Raw genomic sequence first — 21,806 nt, 5'->3', positions numbered from 1 at the left:
CTGTGGCTTGTGGGATCTCAGTTTCCCAACCAGGGACTAAACCTGACCTTTCCACAAGAGAGGCGTCCTACCCGATGGACAACCAGGAATTATCTGGATTTGTTTTTTTTTTACTGGTGAATATGAATTCCCTCTGTCATATTTACTAGCAATCAGTAATTTCTATTCAGCCAACTGTGTTCTTAAACCATTTCTACTAGTGTTTTAGAGTATATATAAGATTTTATAAACTTATATATTAAGGCTATTAATGTTTAGATTATATATTGGATTCAGGTATTTTCCTCCCAAGTTAGTTTGCTTTTAAATTTTTACGTTTTTTGACATATGAGTTAAATTTTTTTTTAGTTGAATCTACTGAGTTTTTAAAAATTTAATCTCTTTATTGGCTGCAGTATGCGGGATCCTAGTTCCCTGAACAGGGATCAAACCCATGCCCTCCTGAAATGGAAGCACAGAGTCAACCACTGGACCACGAGCAAAGTCCCTCTTTGTGATTTTTAAATTATTGCTTTTATACCTATAAAATCCTCCCTAATCCTGAAAAAAGACAAAAATTCATCTTTATTTTCTTCTAGTTTCCTTATAGATTCATTAAAAAAATATAGTGAATAATTTCTTTTAAAGTCTATCAACATGCCCTGATTAAAGATCTGATCAAAAGGAGCAACTGGGACACTAGACAATTCAATTACAAGAATCCTGACTAATAACCAGCTTAAAAAGTATTAAGTTTTCCTCATTAACTTACACATTTAGAATTCACATTTATCCTGGTTATTGAAGCTGTGCATATTTTGTATGAAGGAAAATAATATTTACATATATGTCATGTTATGTTTCCAGCATATGAGGATAAATGAGTATTACTTAAAAACAAAATCAAAACAAAACAAAAACCAGGACTGCCAGGCCCAATTAATGACCAGTTCAATTTAGGGATGTGAAGTCAAACTTTGGTTTTCTTCTTGCCATTTTATTTACCCAAGTAATGAGGCACTCATACAAATTTAGTGGAAGCAATCAGTTATCTAAAGTAAGTTAACAAGTCAAAGTTATTACACTTTTTTTTTTAATTACACTTCTTTGAAAGGAGTCCACAAGTCCTCTCCAAGATATTTTTAAAAGGAAATAAAACGAATGTAACCCACTGTGATCGCACATACCTGTCCAAATGAAAGGCTGCTACCTCTGCATTGTGTCTATCATAACCAGCATATGGTTCCCCTTCTACCACATAGTCCCGGTTATACCTGCAGAGCAAATGGGAAGCACAGATGTAGACATGAATTACATCAGTACCAGAGGTGACAGTACAAGAGGCAGAACAGAAACTCTGCAAGCCTGATTCACTCTAGTGGCCTCTGTCAACCCTGAGAACAGTCATGGGTTAGCATGGGTCACCAGTAGATGATGTGAAGAAGAAGTGGAGAAGAAAACTAGAATTATACATCTACCTCTGCAACCATTCTATGAATAAAACACAGATGTTATTTCTACCCCTCCTGAAGACTTTCAACGTAGCTTAAGTAAAACTAGAAGGTACTTTTCTGAACTCTTTGTATCTTCAGCACAGTGCTAAGTCTATAGTTGGTGCTTAATAAATGTCTACTGAATTGTCTATTAGACTAAACTGAAATAATGAAGACAAATATGTAATTAAAAGGTCTTGCTTACCAGAATGGCTATGGTAAGGCTTATTAGAGAAGTTTAAATTTCTTGGGGAAAACAATGGTCCTGATATGCTTCAGGTTTTGTTAAATAAGTAGGAAAAGGAAAAAATTTTTAAAGTTATCTGAATAATTATTCTCTTTTTAAGTTTATGATGATGCAGTGGAAGGAATACTGGACTGCAGTGAGAGTTAGGTAAAGCTCTGTCATTACCTGCCTGGATAACCTTGAGTAAAACCCTTCTTTTCTGTGGGTCTTAGATTTCTTATTGATAATATTAGGGGCTGGACCAAAAAGCAAGTTCTAAGATGTCTTTGCAAAGACCCTGATGCTGCGAAAGATTAAGGGCAGGAGGAGAAGGGGGCGACAGAGGATGAGATGGTTGGATAGCATCACTGACTCAGTGGACATGAATTTGAGCAAACTCCAGGAGACGGTGAAGAACAGGGGAGCCTGGCGCACTGCAGTCCATGGGGTTACAAAGAGTCAGCCATGATTTAGCGACTAAACAACAACAAAGATGTCTTTCATCTCAAACACCACTCCGATGATTTACATCACATGCATGACATAAATGAAGGATAATGAAAACTGGCATATTTCTTTCTACTAATTATACAAAGAGATACAACTTAAACTTGCTAATGGGAAGAACTGAACACAATTCATCTATGACTTCTACTGTTCACTTGCATTTCCTGAATCAAAAGGAGACCTAGTAGGCTTTACAAGACAGAAATAAGTTGAGAATGATGTGAAGAGGAGCCACTCCACTAAGGTCACTTGGGTCTCCAATGCTGAAATGGCCATGGGGAAGTGGGAAACAGTACTATACAAGGCAGTGACCTTCAACATAAATGACCACAGGATATAAAGTGAAACCATGTTCATAAAACACATTTTCAAGTCAAAGCAATGAAACATTTATGTGAGGAGACAGACATGCCTCAACACCTGGCTGGACACCAGTTTCTTCTTAGCCTGGTCAATATACTCATATGTATTTTTTTGTTTCTGGTGTCAAAGCATCATTTAGGCTGCCTAGGATTACACCTGCTACCTCCAAATGAAAAGTCTCAGTTTTTAAATAGGACTGCAGTGAAAGCTGACACTATTCAAGCATTTCTCTCTCCACTACAGCTGCCGGTGACAGGCCTGGAATACTTTATTTCTCAGGACTCCACCGGAGCCACAGAAGACTGTGGTGATATGCAGTCCACTCCTTTCAGTGAAATGTTAGAGAACTTTCCAGAACATGGGAAGTCTGCACATAATGAAATGTAAAACCCTAGAAAAATTCAGAAACTTTGGGAGTGGGCTGGAGAAACAGGAAGGGAAGGAAATGGGAAAGGAAGAGGAACCAAATGAAAGAACTGCACTGGAGTCCAAAGGGCTGAATCCTCAGTTCACATTTGGTTTTTGTGAAACATGAAAGTCAGAACCCTGGATTTCACTTTTCCCAGAAGTAAAATGAGTAGTCAGACTAGTTGATCACCAAGGTCCCTTTCAACACTTCCTATGATCCTTCACTTCTCCCAAGCTCTGGGCCCTTGCCAGCTTGTTCTTTTCCCACCATAACTGTAGTTTTTGTCTATGAAAATCAATGTACTTCCAGAAAAGATACAGCTACATTAAAAAACAAAATTACTTTTATAATAATGTAAGGCAAAATGTGCAAATAAAGGCATGGCTGTATTCCTGTATATTTCATGCACTATACAAATCTTCCATCTTTGACAGGAGGACATGGACAACCAGGCTCCAGAAATGCTGAACCACAAGTGGCTGTTAAAGAAAGGTGCACGTCTCAACTCAGCAGGAAGGACTTAGATCCTCCTCTAAACAGAGCGATCCATCTTAAGTCACTGACAGAACAACGAAATTCATACAGTAACTGCCGATAAATCACTCCTATCCTCCTGGTGAAGGACATCAGAATGTGACCAAGGACATTAATTTGCACTTACACTAGGACTAAATAGTCTCAGAGGCCCCTGGGGTCAGAATAGCAATTTGCTGGGTGTTTTTGGACTGGAGCAATTTCTACAAGCACTTAAATGTGAACCCACTTTCCCCAGCCTGCGAGAGCGCCAGGTATAATCAGCCCAGGTCAGTGTGTGCAGTGAGTAGGGTGCTACCACCCACTGTAGGGGCCTCGACAGCTTGCAGGGGGTGGGGGAGGAACATCCCCGGAGCCGGGCATAGACAAGGGCTATTTGGGAGATGATGGGAGATGAAGGGGCTGCCTTGACAAGAATAAAGGGCTGGGTATAGAGAGGAGGGCCAGGCTGTAAGAGGCTTGGCCATTAGGTTGCAGAGGCTGGGTTTTGTCTGGTGAGTAATGGGAATCCCTGGATGTTTTAAAGCTGGGGAGCACAGTGATGATATGGGTATTTGGGAGAAGAATGAAAGTAGTTTTCAGGATGGTCTGGAAGAGGAACGTAATGGGAAGACTGCAGTGGTAGTAAGAGATACGAGACGAAGCATCAGTGACTAATGTTAGCCTATGCATTTATCTGCTGCCACTTCCCCTTCTCACCAGTCTGGCGTCTTCCACCCTCCATTTATATTACAACTTGTCTGAACACTGCAGACCTATCTGCAAAGCGCCTAAACTAACACTAACGTTGCACACCGTCAGTAACATCTGCCTTCACTTCCTGCTGCCCCATTTCACCTTTAATTCCCCGGTGTATAAACAGTGGGTATGAAGAGGGTATCCTTTTACTTAAACACAAACTGCCTGCAATTCATCTCTTTACATGAACTTAATTCTTGTTTTTAGTTTGCTTTCTTTCCATCAGTCTGCTTATGCTGCTGATGGCTCAGGCGACAAATCAAGAGGTCAAGGATCACATTTCAAAAGGAAGCTAGCAAATTTTTGAAAATGGATGATCCATGTCATCTCTCTTACAGGAAGACAAACAAATGTGAGAGGCTCACATGTGTGTGGCAGAACACCAGCTGCTCACACTCTGACGGATCCAAATTCCAGCTCCATTAGTTACTGCAAGCTGACCCTGTCAAGTTACTCTTTCCACGTCTCAGTTTCTGGTTCTGGAAATAAGCACCGTAACTGTCCACGGTTGTGACGAAGGCTAAAAGCGTTAACATACAAAAAGTACTTAGTGTAACACCTGGCAAACAGTGTGCATGCAACAGAAATTAGATTCAAGGTCCACATAACCATGCTTTTCCCACATTACCTGATTTCCACATCTTCCACACACCATGCCTCCCAGTTCCAGGCAAATGCAGATCCCTTCCATTTCTGGAATCCCAATATACTAGCTCTCTGGCTGCCTATTATCTACTGATATTTGGGTCATGAAGAGAGCTGAGCCAACTACTCTGATCACAGTAAGTTTCTGCATATCATCACCCCATGTTTCTTCTCCCACTCCAGCAAGAGACCCCAAGTTATATGTTATAATTCTCTCCAAAGCTCCACTGAGGAATGAAAAAAATGTTTAGTCCACAGATAATTTCAGACCTTACAAATTTTGAGAAAATGCACTGGTAACTAAATCCTGTCAAAAGAATATAGATTACCATCATGTTAACCTATTTCAAATTCATATACACACAGAAAACTTAAAAAATAATTATACTATAGAACTGCCACACAAATTCTCTCTGTAGATCCTTAGAGAAGTCCAAAGAGATCACTGTCTAATAGTATACGAACTAGCTCTTTCTCCAGTTCAAATTTGGACTGAGGCAACTAAAATGGCTCAGTTCTCTGCTTAAAACAGGCAAAAGAAACGAGGTATTACTACACACACATTAGAATGGCCAAAATCCAAAACACAGACAACACCAAACATTAACGAGGATGTGGAATAACAAGAACTCTCACTCACAGCTGATGGGAATGTAAAATGGAACCACCACTTTGGAAGACAGATTGGTAGTTTATTACAAAATTAAACATGTTCTCACCATATAGTCCAGCAACTATGCTCCTTGGTATTTACCCAAATGAGCTAAAAACTTATCTACACAAAAATCTGCACATGAATGTTTATAGAATTTTTACTCACAACTGCCAAAACTTGGAAGCAACCAAGACAGTTTTCAGTAAGTGAATGAATAAACAAACTGTGGTACATCTACACAATGGAATATTATTCAGGGGAAAAAAAAAGAGCCATCAAGCCACAAAAAGACACAAAGGAACCTTAAAAAACATGGAGAGAAGCCAATCTGAAAACGTTACAAAAGGTTATCACTCCAGCTATATGACATTCTAGAAAAGGCAAACCATGGAGACACTAAAGAGATTAGTGGTTGCCAGGGACTCAGAGGGAGGAAGGGAAGAATGAAGAGACAGAACACAGGGGACTCTGAGGTCCAGGAAGCTGTCCTTTATGATGGTGTAACGGTGAATACTTGTCATTATAAGTTTATTAAAACTTACAGAATATACAGCACAAAGAGTAAACTTTAACTATGGACTTTAGTTAATAAATTAATATTGGCTCATCAATTGTAACAAAGGTACTAATTTGATGGAAGACGCTAATTATAGAAGAGACTGGGGAGGAGGAGGAAGGACATACATAGAAACGCTCTATACTTTCCCCTCGATTTTTCTGCAAACCTAAAATTACTAAAATAAAGTAAAATAAAATAAAGTCTATTAATTAAAACAAAACCAAAGCTCAAGTGAAAGAATCTTAACTTTAGCACTAAAATGGACTTAAGTTACTCATCCAAAACTCACTCCAACTCTGGGTAACTCCTACTCCACAGCATTTCTGACACGTGGTTATCTGGTCTTTAACTGTACACTTATGGTGATAAGTTGCTTATTTCCTAACCAATTCATCTTGTACTTCTAACATCTGGCACATAGGACTTGATAAATTTAGAAATCAAGGACAGCTCTCACTGTAAAGTGTTCAATCTAATTTGGTACCAAAACATATTCCTGCAAGTTTCCCTTACTCAAAGAAACATGGAACATTAAGGGCTAGAAAAGACTTCAGAGACCTTCGTGTCTCTGCCTCCCATTTTACTGAACAGAATAGTAGGAGAGGGAGATGAGCACTCAAACAAATTCCAGGTTAGAACCAAACAGCACAGATAACTTCCAAGATGAAGACTTACCGCTTAGGTTTGAAGACAACTTTCTGTCCTCCTTCAAGTATCAGTAAGGCTTTCAGTTGTGTCCCTTTATAACCCACATCAGCTTTAATGATTTTCTTGGTGGCCATGGCATGCAAGATTGCTCCCAGCTCTGGTGTCTCTTCAGGGTACACTTCCCGGGGAACCACCCACTGGGCTGCAATCTCCCAGGGAGACTGCAAGGTGTGGTCCAGCTTGGGCACCAGCTCCACCCGCAAGCCTGCCATCATTCGGTGAAATGCCCTCTGGTCCTCCCGGTTGGCAGCTGATGTATCTAAGTTGTCAATCAGGAAAACTTTGGTGAAGATAAAGATGACAAGGAGAATTGCTAACAGCACGACTCGCTGCTTTAGCTTCATGTTGACCTCTTTTCCTTCTCCCCGACCACTCTCACTTATCAAGGAGAGCAGGTGGTGATGGTCAGCAAGGAGACTCCATGATTATACACACTGGTCCATCTCTTCACTGAGGTGCCTCCCACAATTCCTGCAAGCCCAAGTATAAAGTACAGTTCATTCAGAAATTCTGTCCTTCCACTCCTGAATCTTTCACAAGCCTCAAAGAGATTGCTCACTCTTTTAGCTGGACTAATCCTATGTCTGAGAAGACCCAATAATTTAGAATGAACTGGTCTAAGGAAGGATGTAACAGTTAAGAACCAGGTACACTGAAAATTTTAAAGCAAATACTCCTGTTTTAATAGGGTACAGAGCCATTCCGGAGCCATTTGGATGGCCACCAATTCTTAGAAACCAAAACAATGAGAAAAAGCACAAAAAAGTTAAACACTAAGATATGCATAACTCCTTAACTTTCATTTTACCTTTCAAAACCCATAAATGACTTTTGATTATCCAAAACTACCAGTATTTGGTAACTTTCCAGTTATTGTCTCCAAGTACAAGTATTACGACATATTATAAGACAAGAACTCTTAAAAAACGCCAAAAAGAGGGTACTGTTACTGCTGCTGCTAAGTCGCTTCAGTCGTGTCCGACTCTGTGTGACCCCATAGACAGCAGCCCACCAGGCTCCTCTGTCTCTGGGATTCTCCAGGCAAGAACACTGGAGTGGATGTCCATTTCCTTCTCCACCAAAGAGGGTACAGAGGAGAGTAATAACTCCCTCTCTGAATTCAAATACCCAGCAAGCCTAAACATGTCGTATCTGCTGCTCACATACTGAAATACAACACCCAGACATGAATCTCTACTTATCAGTCTTCTAATTATTTTTCAAAATTAAAAATCCTATAAAATATGGATAATCAAATCTGGATAAATTAAGCAAAGGAAAAACATATCCCTATACCATCTGGCTATTAGGAGAACATGACCAGAAAATTAATGAAACCTGGTACTATAGCAACATGACTACATCTGGACTGGTCAGGCACGTAACAAAGATACTTATGCTACAGACCTAAAGAAGTGCTTCCTGTGGGGGCCCACCACACTGGCCAGTTCTCAAGCTGAAAGATTCCAAATACAAGATTTTTTTGCCAAGGTGTCAAGAACATAAAATTCAATCTCATTTGCATGCTGACAGGCTGCTTTCCACTCCAGAGGGCCCTTTAAAAACATGCACAAGCTTGCTCTGCTGTATGCCTACAGGCAGCACTGCGCTGGGTTAAGCCAAAGATGACAAGAAGATAACAGGGTGTTGCTTCACTCTCCAATTCATTTAACAACTCAAACTATTAATTGAAGAAGTAAAACCAATACAAAAGATGGGGCAAACAAGTCAGGCTGAGCCACTCCCAGCCAAACCGGAGACTGCTCCCCTATTAACCGCTGGAAACACATCCCCAGATAGTCTACTAGAGCAGCAGTGTGTTCTAAGGGCAGCGCCTTGCTGAGAGCTTGCTGACATGCAGTTTATTCTTGGTGATTAACCACTCCCGTTTCATTTTCAGGAAGATGGCAAAGTGAGAGTCAAATTCAAATTCTAATTATCTCCAGCCACCTGTTCCATTGCATCATCATCTCCCAGGGAGTACGTAACACTATTAGCTGAAACACAGGCAATTCAAGTGTATCCAAAATGTAATTGTGATGGTATCAAATTTGGTGTAAAACTCAGTAAAATAGTTCCCTATGATTATTGGTAACAGCAATGCTAGTAGAACAGATTTCAGAGATTTTTGCTAACATGACCCAAACCACACAAATTCTTCAGTTATCTGTTCAACAGTACAGATCTCTGGCTGCAGTGGTAAAATGTAATGTGGAAATCTCACTGTGTCGGCAATCTTTTCCTTGGCCCCTCCAGCTGCAACAACCTCCAGCTGAGGTGCTATTTTGGCATAAGGGGTCAGCTGAACAGCCTTTCATGTCCTACAAAACCCTCCTCAGGACTAAAGTCCGGTTAACCCGAGATTCTAATGATGCTGCTCATTTCATTTAGAATGAAGAAATTCCTCCCTCATGTTATATACACATATCATATCTAAACGTTTAGCACAAAGGTTGGGGAGAGTGAGGGGTTTTTTTTTTTTAAATCACCAATGCAATGAGAAGTTAGAGTAGCTCCAAAATTCAGACAAAACAAACTGAGCCTGTGTGCTTTTAAGTTCTGAAATCTCATTACCTTTTGATGGGCCACAGAAGAACGCACTCATCAGTTCAGGGCTGCAAATACTTCATCTACGCAACTAAGAAATTCCTATTAAGTGACCGAAGGGTTCAACTGTTACCTCACCTCACTATTTACCTCTGCAGGTTAGCCGTGAGGGTAGGTTTGAAGGGGCTGAACAAGTTTTTGCATTTGTGATTAGTCACCACATCCTGGTAGAACAAGTAAGACTGCAATTTGGCCCTGCTCTCAACAACTGCCTGGCATGTCCAGAGCCACTGACTGCATTTAGTGAGGGCACCTTTTATTGAATCCCTGAAAGAACAGCCTGTTGGACCTGCAGGTCTTCCAATCCAGAATAATGCAGCAAAATCATTTTTCTAATCACACACCATTTGTGAGTTCCATAAATCCCTTAGCAAAGCAATGATGGCATCGGCCAGTCTATGTTGCTAGGCACCACTCTCACTCTCTTCCCTCCTCGTCAACTTCCGCCAAAACAGTGTGAACACGGTCCCCTACGTGTCATTGCTCACTGGAGCACTCTCCAAATTTCTCTTAGCTCTTTTCTTCCCATCTTCTCCTCTTTAAAGCCCAGTCTAGCTTTCAAGGGCCATCTTCAAAGCCACTTCGGGTCCCTCCTTACCACAGTAACCTCTCGTCTTTGGGCCAGTACTTAACTACATTCTGCCATATCCAGTGTCTTCTTGTAGATTGTTCTTAATTCCTCTCTCAGAATTCTGACTCCTTACTGATCTTAGCTATTTTTGCACTCCCTACAGTACGTAGCATAGTAAGGGCAGATGCCTTTTTTCCCTTAAACCGAACAAACCACTGCAAATGAGGCTTTGCAAGTATCTTGAGACTCTGCTGTTAATTTCCTTCGGTACTGTATTTGGTATCAAATGAGCGTGTATCACCTGGCACCTGAACTTGGCTATCTTTAATCAACTACCCATTTTTAGGCAATATACTTCTCTACTGACACTATTCAATTTAGTTGGTAGTTTTGGAGGATAGTCTTTTTCTGAGTAAATACTGACAGCTCAGAAAGAGGTTTTCTTTTAGTTGGAAAGCTGCTACTCCCTCAGCCTACAGGGCAAGCACAAAGATATTCAAGAAATTGACAATATAGAGTTTTTAGTGGAATTTATACAAAAAGCCTGTGAGTCTGCAAGACTCCTTTCCAGGAAAATGTATTAGATACACAATATAGAATGATTCCTTCCTCCAATGATGTAGACTCCTTTACTCTTTACAGTGATCCCTTCCTCTCCTATATCCTTGAGAGGGGAGAGTATCCAAGACAGAGCTTCCATACTGTATTATCTTCTTTAAAATGGCAGCATACTATATCATCTGCAAACCGGGTTTCTAAGAGGATCCCCCATTTCAGATATTAAGGAAATAAAAACAACATCACTGGGTATATTCCAAATTATTCATGAAAAGTTCTCTTGCATTCTCAGGAGTCTGTCTGCTCTATTTCATGCCTGCACTGCCTCATATAAATGCCTCCAACAGTTTAACACTGTCCAGTTATATTATGGTCATTTATTTTAATGTTTCTGTTATGCAGAACAGAGCCTACCTCAAAGAACAAATAGACTCAAGGTAATAATATAACACAAAAAATGTTCAATATAAAAAAGGCAGGGCTAATGGTGGTCTTCACACTAAAAGCTGGCATAAATTCCCAGACTGGAGTTGTGGAAGAGAGACGTTTATAAGAAATCTTCACATTGAACCCTGGTTTCACTCTCAGCTCTATCAGTGAAATGAGGCTTGATATGGAAGCTGATATGTCATTCTTCTCTCTTACACACATACACACACACACACTCCTACATATACAGTAAGTGTTTTGTAAGAATAAACTTATGACTACATTGTAAATTGTTTTGGGAGAGGAAATAGAGGTTTTACAGAAAAAAGTGAAGTCACAGTATAAATATAAAGACTAGATCCCTCTGTTCAAGAATCTGACTGATGTCTGGAGGAGCATATACAGAAATACACACTGGTGCAAAGTTCTGTAAGCCAGTGTGTGATAAAATTCAATGTATGTAAAAGACCTGGCTCCAACACTTACTTCCTTACCAGGGGCTCCCACAAGCCACCAGCAAGGTTCCAAACCTCATTAGCAGCTGTGCCACCTTGAATCTCCCTTTAATCGGGAGACCTCACACTACTTCACCTGAGGTCACAGAGAAGAAATCCCAACTTCTGTTCAAAGCAACTAAAAACAAAGGCTTCAGTAATCCTTGTTTTTTGTGTTTTCAATTCAATGGTCAAATAAGTTCTTATCACATGAAGGGAGTGCAAGACATTTTGTGAGTGTCAGGTACCAGAAGGAAAACATTCAATATGAACATTTCACATAGAGGGTGATTAACAAAGAAGATGCTGAAGGGGGTAGGATTTATTATATAACTAGCATATTATCATATTTACTCACACAATCTCCTTGCCCTTCATCCTGAGTGGAAATCTCAAGGACAATTTCATAAACTTCTTCTTTGGTCATTGCTGGTTTCAGCAAACCTCTGAAGGTTTGGTAAGCATAACAGGTAAGACCTGAATTTAATTATGAGTTTTTGGGTGACTGTCTACAAAGACAGAAACCAACAATTCTTCCCATAAAGAAGTGGAATCTATTTCTCCTTCCCTAGAATATGGGTTGGCTTTGTAACTTGCTTTGATCACAGAATGCTGTGGAAGTTGCCGAGTGCTAGGTGTCTTAAGAGACCTAGCAGCTTCCATTTGGGACCAAGCTACTATGTAAAGCGGTCAGCCTAGACTACTGAATAAGCCTGGTCAGCCCCTAGTTCTTCTGGCCACCCCAGCTGAGAGCCAGATACATAAGTGAAGCCATTTAGGGCATTCCAGTTCCAGCTGAGGTCTCACCTAAATACAGCCACCCATGTGACTCCAGCCAATATCATGTGTGCAGAAGAATCAATCAGCTGGGCCCAGCTGATCTGCCTAATATGAGAAATAAATCGTTTAGTCTTAAGCCACTAATTTGAGCGTAATTTGTAAACCTAACATTTTCATGTCTACTCTGTCCATATCAACCATCTGGGATATATTAATTAACCATTTAAGTACAAATAAAAATTGGATTAATAAACTCTCTTAAAGGTAACAAAAGAAAAAAATAGCACCTCAAGTGGATCATTTACTAAAGTCCATTTATAAACTTTAGAGCAATTAAGGCTAACCCCACACACTCACAGAACTATACACACCCAGGTTATAAATTCTAACCTTTAAATTTCGGTCAGAGCATAAATAATAGCAAAAATTATAACCCTTTAGTACCAAAATAAAATAAAAACGCATATTTTCACCTTGGGGCGAGTCTGATACACTGTCCTTTTGTTTTTTTTCAATTGGTAGTGACCTTAGAGCACTTTGCTACATTATTATTAGCTGCCTCCTAGAAATAAATGCAGTCTCTCCTGATGGTTAGTGACAATTCTTATAAGTAAAATAAAGGGCATTCAGAAATCTTTCTGCTTAGCATCGTGAGCCTCTAGCTTAAGAAGTCAAACCCTCCAATACTAAGTGGTATGAAGTGTTCACTACTTAAATAAATCTCTATATCCTCAGAAAACCAGCCCACTCCTGTGCTGCCACCACCGCCTACAGCAGCAAAATATTATTCTTTTTCATCTTCAATTGGGAGTCTTCAATTAAAACAAAACCTAGCAACAAATAATATCATTAATCAGTATCTACATATAGTTTTCCTTTTCACTTAAATAGGTTCTTAATTCACCTTCTTTCTGCTAACCTCCCTGGGCCTCCATTTCCTTAAATGAAAAATGAAATACAAACACTATTACCTGACTGACAGAATTGTTAAAAATGAACGGTACTACCAGGTGTGTTGTGCTAAAACGAGTGTTTGGACAACCCATAGTAGTTGCTTGTTGGTCATTATTACCACACCAAAAACCCAAAGATGACTTCCTGAGAAGAAAGAATGCAAAGAAAACAACTCTCATTGGTAATGCCGTCTCCTGGGTTTACACAGTCGGGGCTGAATACATATGCTGCATTACCAACCTAGTAACCTTGTATTTCTGAACCAAAGACTTCCCTAAATTTGAGGAGTAGGTAAGACTGTAAGCAAGTAGGTATCGTCAGAGTGGATGCCAGGTGAAGCAGAGGACTAGGAGGTTACGTCACTAATCTGGCCAGCCTGAGGCCAATGTTTTTCTCTTGTCTACAAAGTTCAATTCTACCACATTCAACATAAGTGAAACAGATGGGAAGCATGAACTTTTTCTATTTCACGAAAATGGCTGAATAGAATGCCCTTCACAATGTTCTTCAGTTTGGAAGATTAAATCTGTGTTTTAAAGGTGACAGCTTTGCATGTCCTAGAGCAGCCATGAAATTAAAAGACACCTGCTCCTTGGAAGGAAAGCTATGACAAACCTAGACAGCACATTAGAAAGTAGAGATATCACTTTGCTGACAAAGGTCCATACAGTCAAAGCTATGGTTTTTCTAGTCATGTACAGCTGTGAGTGGAGAAGGCAATGGCACCCCACTCCAGTACTCTTGCCTGGAAAATCCCATGGACGGAGAAGCCTGGTAGGCTGCAGTCCATGGGGTCACGAAGAGTCAGATACGACTGAGCAACTTCACTTTCAAGCATTGGAGAAGGAAATGGCAACCCACTCCAGTGTTCTTGCCTGGAGAATCCCAGGGACAGCGGAGCCTGGTGGGGTGCCATCTATGGGGTCGCACAGAGTCGGACACAACTGAAGCGACTTAGCAGCAGCAGCAGCATGGCTGTGAGAGTTGGACCATAAAGAAGGCTGAGCAGTGAAGAATTGATGCTTTCGAACTGTGGTGCTGGAAAAGACTCTTGAGAGTCCTCTGGACAGCAAGGAGATCAAACCAGTCAATCCTAAAGAAAATCACCCCTGAACATTCATTGGAAGGACTGATGCTGAAGCTCCAATACTTTGACCACATGATGAGAAGAGCTGACTCACTGGAAAAGACCTAAGGCTGGGAAAGACTGAGGGCAAGAGAAGAGGGTGGAAGAGGTTGAGATGGTTAGACAGCATCACCAACTCAATGGACATGAGTTTGAGCAAGTTCTGGGAGTTGGTGATAGACTGGGAAGCCTGGCGTGCTGCAGTCCATGGAGTTACAAAGAGTCGGACAGGACTAAGAGGCTGAACAATAAAGCTTTTAAGATGAGCCCTGGAGTAACTTAAGTTATGGGTAGAGAAAATCGAACTTCTACACAGTCCAAGTCGGTTCAAGTGTTATATATCCCTCACTGTTTTCACTTCCACTTAAATATTTATTCACATATATAAACTTGTGCTATGTGAAAACCTCTAAGAGTTCCCTGTGAAGGAAGAAAATGATCACCAGATATTAATGAAGGCAGCCTTTCTTCCTGCATGTGAGAGTAAAAATGAAACAGGCAACAGAGTGTTTCCTCCCTCATTGAAAAAAATTCAATTCCTGCAACCTGTCCCATTTAAATCTTGATTCAGGGGAATCCTCTAATCATTTTTCTTGAAAAGTGAGAAGAAAAAAATTTCAGCTCATACTGCTAGTGAGATTTGCTCTAAAAAACCAACACAGGCAGTGTTCACTGATCTAGAAACTCTGTGGAAATGCCTAAGAATTTGCATTGTTTCAAATGAGCCAAGTATAATGAACTTTCCTAAGTTCTAGGTATTTCACTGCTCAATTATCAGATCTAACAATCATTTAAGGCTAAATAGAATGTGATTACTATATACTGTAGAAATACAGAATTTCAAATAATAAAAAAATTTACTTCAAATTTCATATTTTCATCTTTACTATTCTTGAAAAGGTATGTAAACTTCATTCAACAGTAAAAAATTGAACATATGAAAAAGTATGTAAACTTTATTCAACAGAAACACCTCATACTTTTAACCTTATGTTCTAGGGTCAGTCAAGCTGACAGGCTACAGATCACTTTAGAAATAGGAATCCCAAGCAGGTCTGTGCTGAATTATGGCTGAATGGCTCCTGGCATGATCCCTTGCTATATATGAATATAAATACATGTGCACACATACATACACACATATATTTTTTGGCAGCCTGTCTCCTCTACCCTACTGTGAGTTCCACAAGGACAGGGGATATTTTACTTTCTTTGTAGTTAGAAGTAAGCTAGTACAGTTCAGGACACATGAGATAAACACTTACTGAATAAAAGGAGTGAAGAGTGAGGAAGGCAAACACCTTTATGGTTTTAAGCATTTCTTCAGCTCTTTAGTTTAAAGGTGACCTCTTTTTTTAATCAATGTAGGGAAACTAAGTCCTGTAATGAATTCAAATATACAGTAAAAATGTTGAAATATCAAATATTAATACCAATTTTATACACTCAATTTTAAACTGCTGCCTTCTATATACCTTTCTTCCACCTTTCACGGCCATTGATATTGCCAAGCTGGTGTCTGGTGTTGGTTGGGACTAGGAGTAAAGATGATTTGGAAATGCTAAGAGGAAGATTGGAGATGGTCCAAGACATTGTCCAAGAATGATACACGACAGGGCTGGAACCAAGCTTTCAAGTGTTACTGGCAATATTTTCTGAAATGAGAACCAACACTGATATTTCCATATCACTTTCTTTTTTATACAGAAAGAACTACAGGGACATAAACGCACCTGTATAGAGTGCAAATTCACTATCTAAAGCAACGATAAGAAACAAGAGAACAAAAGGTCTTTGGGCAGCCAAAATAATGGTCACAAAGTTCATCCACTAATAAAGAAAAGCCAGGCAGACCCTCACTAAGCTTATTTAGCTGTTTTACATTCAATTTCAGGAAGCAGAGTTATCTGGGTTGCTCCTCCACAGATTAGAAGCTGCAAAAAATTTTAAAAAGGGCAGCAGGGACACTAACAGCAGCAAAAGCATAGCTTTTTCACCTCTGAAAGAAGAGACAGACTGACTACTGAAAGCAAATTAAAGAATTCAAACAGCGGAAGGGGCCAACAACCTACATATGTCAATCACCTCCAAGCCCTGCAGGATTACTGTCTGTAACCGTAATCTCAAATCAACAAAGGTTAAACTACATTGTTTAAAAAGCAAAGGAAACATAAAATACATTGTAAAAAATTCTGCACAAAAAGTATAGCCAAAAAAGGATTTTTGCACACAATATCCTATTCGCATGCTGGTAATATCATATTCCCACGCTGGTATTGATACATAAAGCAGAAAGTCAGCATTTAAGAGCAAACAATGATGAAATGATAGACTTCACTGCCTCACCCTGTACTTGGATCTGTTCCACATTCATAATTTCATATTCCTTGAGCTCCTTTCAAAATGTACCCAAATTAACACCATCCCCTCCACAGGGTAATCACCTTGCCAGAAAGTAGACTCCCAAACACACACACCAAAGCTCAGTGTCTCTTTTCTGCATCAGCCTTCATTTCATATCTCATACTAGTATGACAGATACACCCCCTAGACTGACCATGTCCAGAGCTGGGCCTTCCCTCTCCTGATTCTGGATATGAACAAAATCACAAGTGAGAGCTTTGTATTACATTCTCTCCTAGATGGCTCTAGCAAGTCAAGTTGACATTACAAGTTGGTCAAAAGCTGGTTTCAGTTGCAAAGTAAGGTCTTCTGTTTAGTATCCGAGGTCTGTGCCAATGAATTCCTCAGTCCTTGAGGGTTACAGAGGCAGTTTAAGGAAGGAAAAGAGGGAGAGATTTACAGGTGTGGGATGACAAGCACTTCAGGGAAGGATAAATCCCCTCTCCCATCCCCAGTACGAAGGACAAGAAGATGGACAGTCAGGGTCAATGATACTGGCATGGTCAACACCAAGAGCTTGAGTTCTTTCACTAGTGCAAAAATAGTGTCTACCAGACCAACTGCTAGTGAGCTGAGTCAGAGCAGGCTGCAGGATCAAGTCTACGAAGCTGTACCCAGGCTGCTGGTGGCGAGAACACCACCCAATCACATAATCAGATCTCAGGGCAGCTCCAGCAAGTAACACCCTTTACAGATACCCATCTCAACTGAACTACTTTCAACATGAATCTAACAATTTTCTTGACTTTTTTTTTTTCCCTTGTAAAGAGGAACTAAACAATTTAATATCCGCACAAGGATGTGTCCTCCTCCCTCATACTGTTTTCCATTCATTCATTCAACCACCAAATATTTACTCCATACCTACTATGCACTATACACTGTTAGGTACAAAAAACAAAGCACATTAGTCATTATCACTACAACACTAAACTGTAGTTCCTCATTATAACTGTGCTTCCACCCAGATGGATCAGTGGTAAAGAATCCACCCACCAAAGCAGAAGACAAAGGTTCAATCCCTGGGTCGGGAAGATTCCTTGGAGAAGGAAACAGCAACTCACTCAACAGTACTTTTGCCTGGAAAATCCCGTGGACAGAGGAGCCTGGCAAGCTACAGTCCAAGGAGCTGGGGGAAGAGTCAGACATGACTTAGCAACTAAACACATTGTAACCATGCTTCTCAGCTCCAGACTACCTGGCACTTAGTCCCAAAGTGGCCTGACATCAGCTTCAAAAGACAGTCTCCTTTTTACTGTTTCCAACTGTGGCCAGAGAATACAAAGAGCAGCCTCTTAATTCTATAAAGAGATTGCAGCAACCACCAAGAGACAACCACTGTGGCTGCTATTTTTAAGTTATCAATTCAAGAGTTGAAGCATCTGGCTTCAGGGTTTATGCCATTAAAATGATGGTCACACAAAGTGAAGGAAGCTGAAGACTGCCCTGCAAGTAGAAGAAACAGAAAATTTCATTTAGAAATTCAAAATTCGGAAAAGATAAAAAGCAGAAGCTTTAACGCTGTGTGAAAGAACTGGAGTCTACAAATAGAAATCAAGAGAATGGACTAAAAGTCAAGAAATTATCAACTCAGCATAAAGTAACTCTGTGACATTAAGGAGTACATGATAGAAACAGTGATCTGTTTGTTCCCTATTTCAAAGTACCTGGGCATGTTTTCCAATTTTCATTCTTTAACTAAATTATGGCTATTTTCCTAACTAGTTCCAGAGAAACAGGACAAACCAATGTCACATTTTTACCAAACTGAAGAAAAGCTGTAAGCTCCAAGATTTCCTGATCATCTTTTACCGCCATTCATTTCTATCATTGCACTTTAATGTGAGGCAGAAACTGAATTACTTGTCTGTGCCTCTTAATTCTCTTTTGACAAGCACTTTCAAAGGTGGAAGGACCTCCAGTTGACTGACTGCACTGAATGATTCTAGGGGCCAAAGTCCATCATCTTCACAAACTTCAAAAGTTATTAATTTAACATAAATCGACCTTAGACTGGCTCACACAGAGGATGAGATGGCTGGATGGCATCACCGACTCGATGGACGTGAGTTTGAGTGAACTCCGGGAGTTGGTGATGGACAGGGAGGCCTGGAGCGCTGCAATTCATGGGGTCGCAAAGGGTCGGAGACGACTGAGCGACTGAACTGAACTGAAGGCTAGGCAAATAATTTAGCATCTTTAACATCTGTATCTCAGATTCTCAAGGGTATGTTTTGATGATAAATAACAATATATGCAGAAATGCTTTAAGGCTTGGCTCATGAGTCCTGCATAAATTCAAGGACTGTACTACACTGAGGTCTCCAGCCCAATTTAAAATAACCCCAATGAAATTTACGCATTAATTTACAACACAAGGAGGATAGCAATTGTTAGTAAACAGTAATCATAGTTACAGTTTTACATAAAGTCCTGCCATTTGAAAGCTAAAAGATCCTTCATTCCTATTCCTTCTTTTCAAGGTGAGAAATCAAACCTTGGCTGGGTGGGGATGATACTGATACTTGGCCCCAGACTCAAGTCGCTGTATCAAGCATTTCTCATTTCCCAGAATTATAAATCCTCACTCCTCCAACCGACGATATGGCCGTTTCAAGGGCTAATAAATCCTTAATGACCAATAATGTCTTGTCCCCTCCACTTTCCCTCCAACATCCTCTACCGTTTCTCGTCCTATCCGGGAGACCTGCAGGTAACAGAAGCCTGAATAGAGTGAAACTCTTATCAGATCCAACAATCAAGGACGCAACTTGACAACTGCTCACGCTGATCAATGGCAACGTTTCGGTTCTCTTTTAATTGCGGGGGCTACAGCACCCGGAAATGAAATCTCAAGCGCAACCCACTTCGCACAACCGTATCATTTCCTTAAGTTGTGCCCTCCTGCGAACGCGGGGTGCACGACCCCGAGGGGACCGCGGATCCCTAGGCACGGTTACCCTGCCTGCCGCTCGGGCCTGGAGGTCACTCGCGCCTCCTGGCCACGAGGTGGGCCCGCGGGCGCGCGATCCCCCCACCCCCGGCCGCCGCAACGGGCGCTCGGCGGGACACGAGGGCGGCACCGGGGCCAGTCGGCTCTGGGGACGGTGTCCGGGCGCAAGGGTGGGTCAACTCGACAGACCCCCGGCTGCCCGAGGCGCCCTCAGGTAAGGCCCGCGCCTCAGGCGGGCCGAGGAGGCGGCGGCCTCGGCCGCGTCCCTTCAGCCGCTTTTACGACCGGCGGGAGCCCGCTCAGGGCCAACGAGGCGGAGCGCCCGGCCCGGGCCGGTCTCTAAGGCAGCCGCCGCTCGGGGACCGCTCAGGGCACCGGTGCCCAGCCCCTCAGGGAGGCGCCCCGCCCTCAGACGGCCCCCGCCCGGCGAGCGCCACGCACCGCGCCCCGCCCGCGGGCCGGCCCGCACTTTCCCGCCTCGCCTCGCCTCGCCAGGGGCGGGGGTCGCGCGCCCTCCCCCGCCCCCACGCCGCTCACCTGCAGGGCCCTAAGCTCGCTCCATGGCCGCCCGCGCGGTGCGGTGCGGCGCGGCCACGGCCGCCCCCGCCGCCTCCGGGGAGGGGCAGCCCCACGCCGCACTCACCGCCCCCAGTCGCCGCTACTGCGGCTCCCGCCCACCCCCGGCCCGGCCATTCCCCGGCCACCTCTCCCGGCGCTGAGCCGGCGGTCCCACACCCACCCCCCGCCTCCGCGGCTCGCGACTGTTGGTACCGTCCTAGCCTAACGCCTTCCCTGCGGCCAATCCAAGGGCTTCTTCCGCGAGGTCCCGCCCCCAGTGGGCGGGTCTACTGGACCTACTCCGGACCGCCCTGCTTAACCCTTTGCGTCCCGGGCCGGCCCATCTTAACTCTCTCGACGCCGACTCACGCCTCTACTGCTTCTCCCTGCCGCCCCACCCCGCTTACATAAATTGACTTCTCACTAGCCTTCGCTTTCTCCTTCCTGGTTTTCGTAAAGCAGATAGGCAGCCAGGCAGCGGGACTGGAAATCGCGGTCCCTAAGTTCTATTTGTGAGAAACCGTTTCCCTCCTTCTTTTACCCAATTTGCCTCCACTTCACTACTTCTGCCTGTACAAAAGTAACCTCTCGCCCAAAAAGACGTCAACCTTCCCATCATGAGAGTTCTTCCTTTGGACCAGACCAGAGCTCCCCGCTAACATTTTGCAGCATTTAACAAAAAGTGTGACTAATTTGCTGTAATAGTTTCTGAACGTCTGTCTTTTGCAAAGGACTGTAAGGCCTATGAGGGCAGGGCAGTTGTGCCTGGGTTTCCAATGCCTGACACTCAGTAGACTCCCTATATATAATTTTGTTATGTTTTGACCTTGCTGCCTGGCTTGTGAGATTGAAAGCACCAAGTCTTAACCACTGGACTGTCAGGGAACTCCCTCCTTGTAAATAGTCTGAACTAAAGATTCTTCCTTTTCTTAAATTGTCTCCTTTCCACTGACTCCATACAGTGCATCCACTGTATAACATATCTATTCATTTATTCATCATATACTAACCTTGGACTTCAGTGTTCCCAGCCCTGAAATACTGTAGTGCATATTGATCCATGTGAAAAGGTGTGTGATGGGAGAGATGGGGCTGACTCTTCGGGCTTTCAGTTCAGTTCAGTTGCTCAGGCGTGTCCGACTCTTTGCTACCCCACGGACTGTAGCACGCTAGGCTTCCCTGTCCATCACCAAGTCCCAGAGTTTACTCAAACTCATGTCCATCGAGTCAGTGATGCCATCCAACCATTTCATCCTGTTGTCCCCTTCTCCTCCTGCCTTCAATCTTTCCCAGCATCAGGGTCTTTTCAAATTAGTCAGTTCTTTGCATCAGGTGGTTGAAGTATTGAAGTTTCAGCTTCAGCATCAGTCCTTCTAACGAATATTCAGGACTGATTTCCTCTAAGATGGACTGGTTGGATCTCCTTGCTGTCCAAGGGACTCTCAAGAGTCTTCTCCAACACCACAGTTAAAAAGCATCAATTTTTGGCACTCAGCTTTCTTTATAGTCCAACTCTCACATCCATACATGACTACTGGAAAAACCATAGCTTTGACT

The 21,806-nt window shown here is 42.2% G+C and overlaps 1 protein-coding gene across 2 annotated transcripts in view; it reads right to left on the bottom strand.

Annotated features, from left to right (window-relative positions):
- Nucleotides 1-20,369, bottom strand: part of FAM20B (FAM20B glycosaminoglycan xylosylkinase) — a 45,083-nt gene extending 24,714 nt beyond the window's left edge. Inside the window, exons 1-4 of one of the 2 annotated variants that reach the window (XM_019976399.2) lie at nt 15,811-15,990; nt 15,601-15,715; nt 6,784-7,287; nt 1,167-1,253 (exon numbers count right to left, since the gene is read on the bottom strand). In XM_019976399.2, the coding sequence (XP_019831958.2) occupies nt 1,167-1,253; nt 6,784-7,160 (464 nt within the window). In that variant the 5' untranslated portion in view covers nt 7,161-7,287; nt 15,601-15,715; nt 15,811-15,990. Of the gene's footprint in view, nt 1-1,166; nt 1,254-6,783; nt 7,288-15,600; nt 15,716-15,810; nt 15,991-20,228 lie in introns of those variants that run through there. The other variant, XM_019976398.2, reaches the window with a different exon arrangement.
- Nucleotides 20,370-21,806: the final 1,437 nt, after the last annotated feature.

This window comes from Bos indicus, chromosome 16 (genome assembly GCF_029378745.1).
Source record: "Bos indicus isolate NIAB-ARS_2022 breed Sahiwal x Tharparkar chromosome 16, NIAB-ARS_B.indTharparkar_mat_pri_1.0, whole genome shotgun sequence".
NCBI lineage: Eukaryota > Metazoa > Chordata > Mammalia > Artiodactyla > Bovidae > Bos > Bos indicus.
The sequence above is the reverse complement of the archived record's forward strand: the minus strand, read 5'-3'. Positions and strand labels throughout refer to the sequence as shown.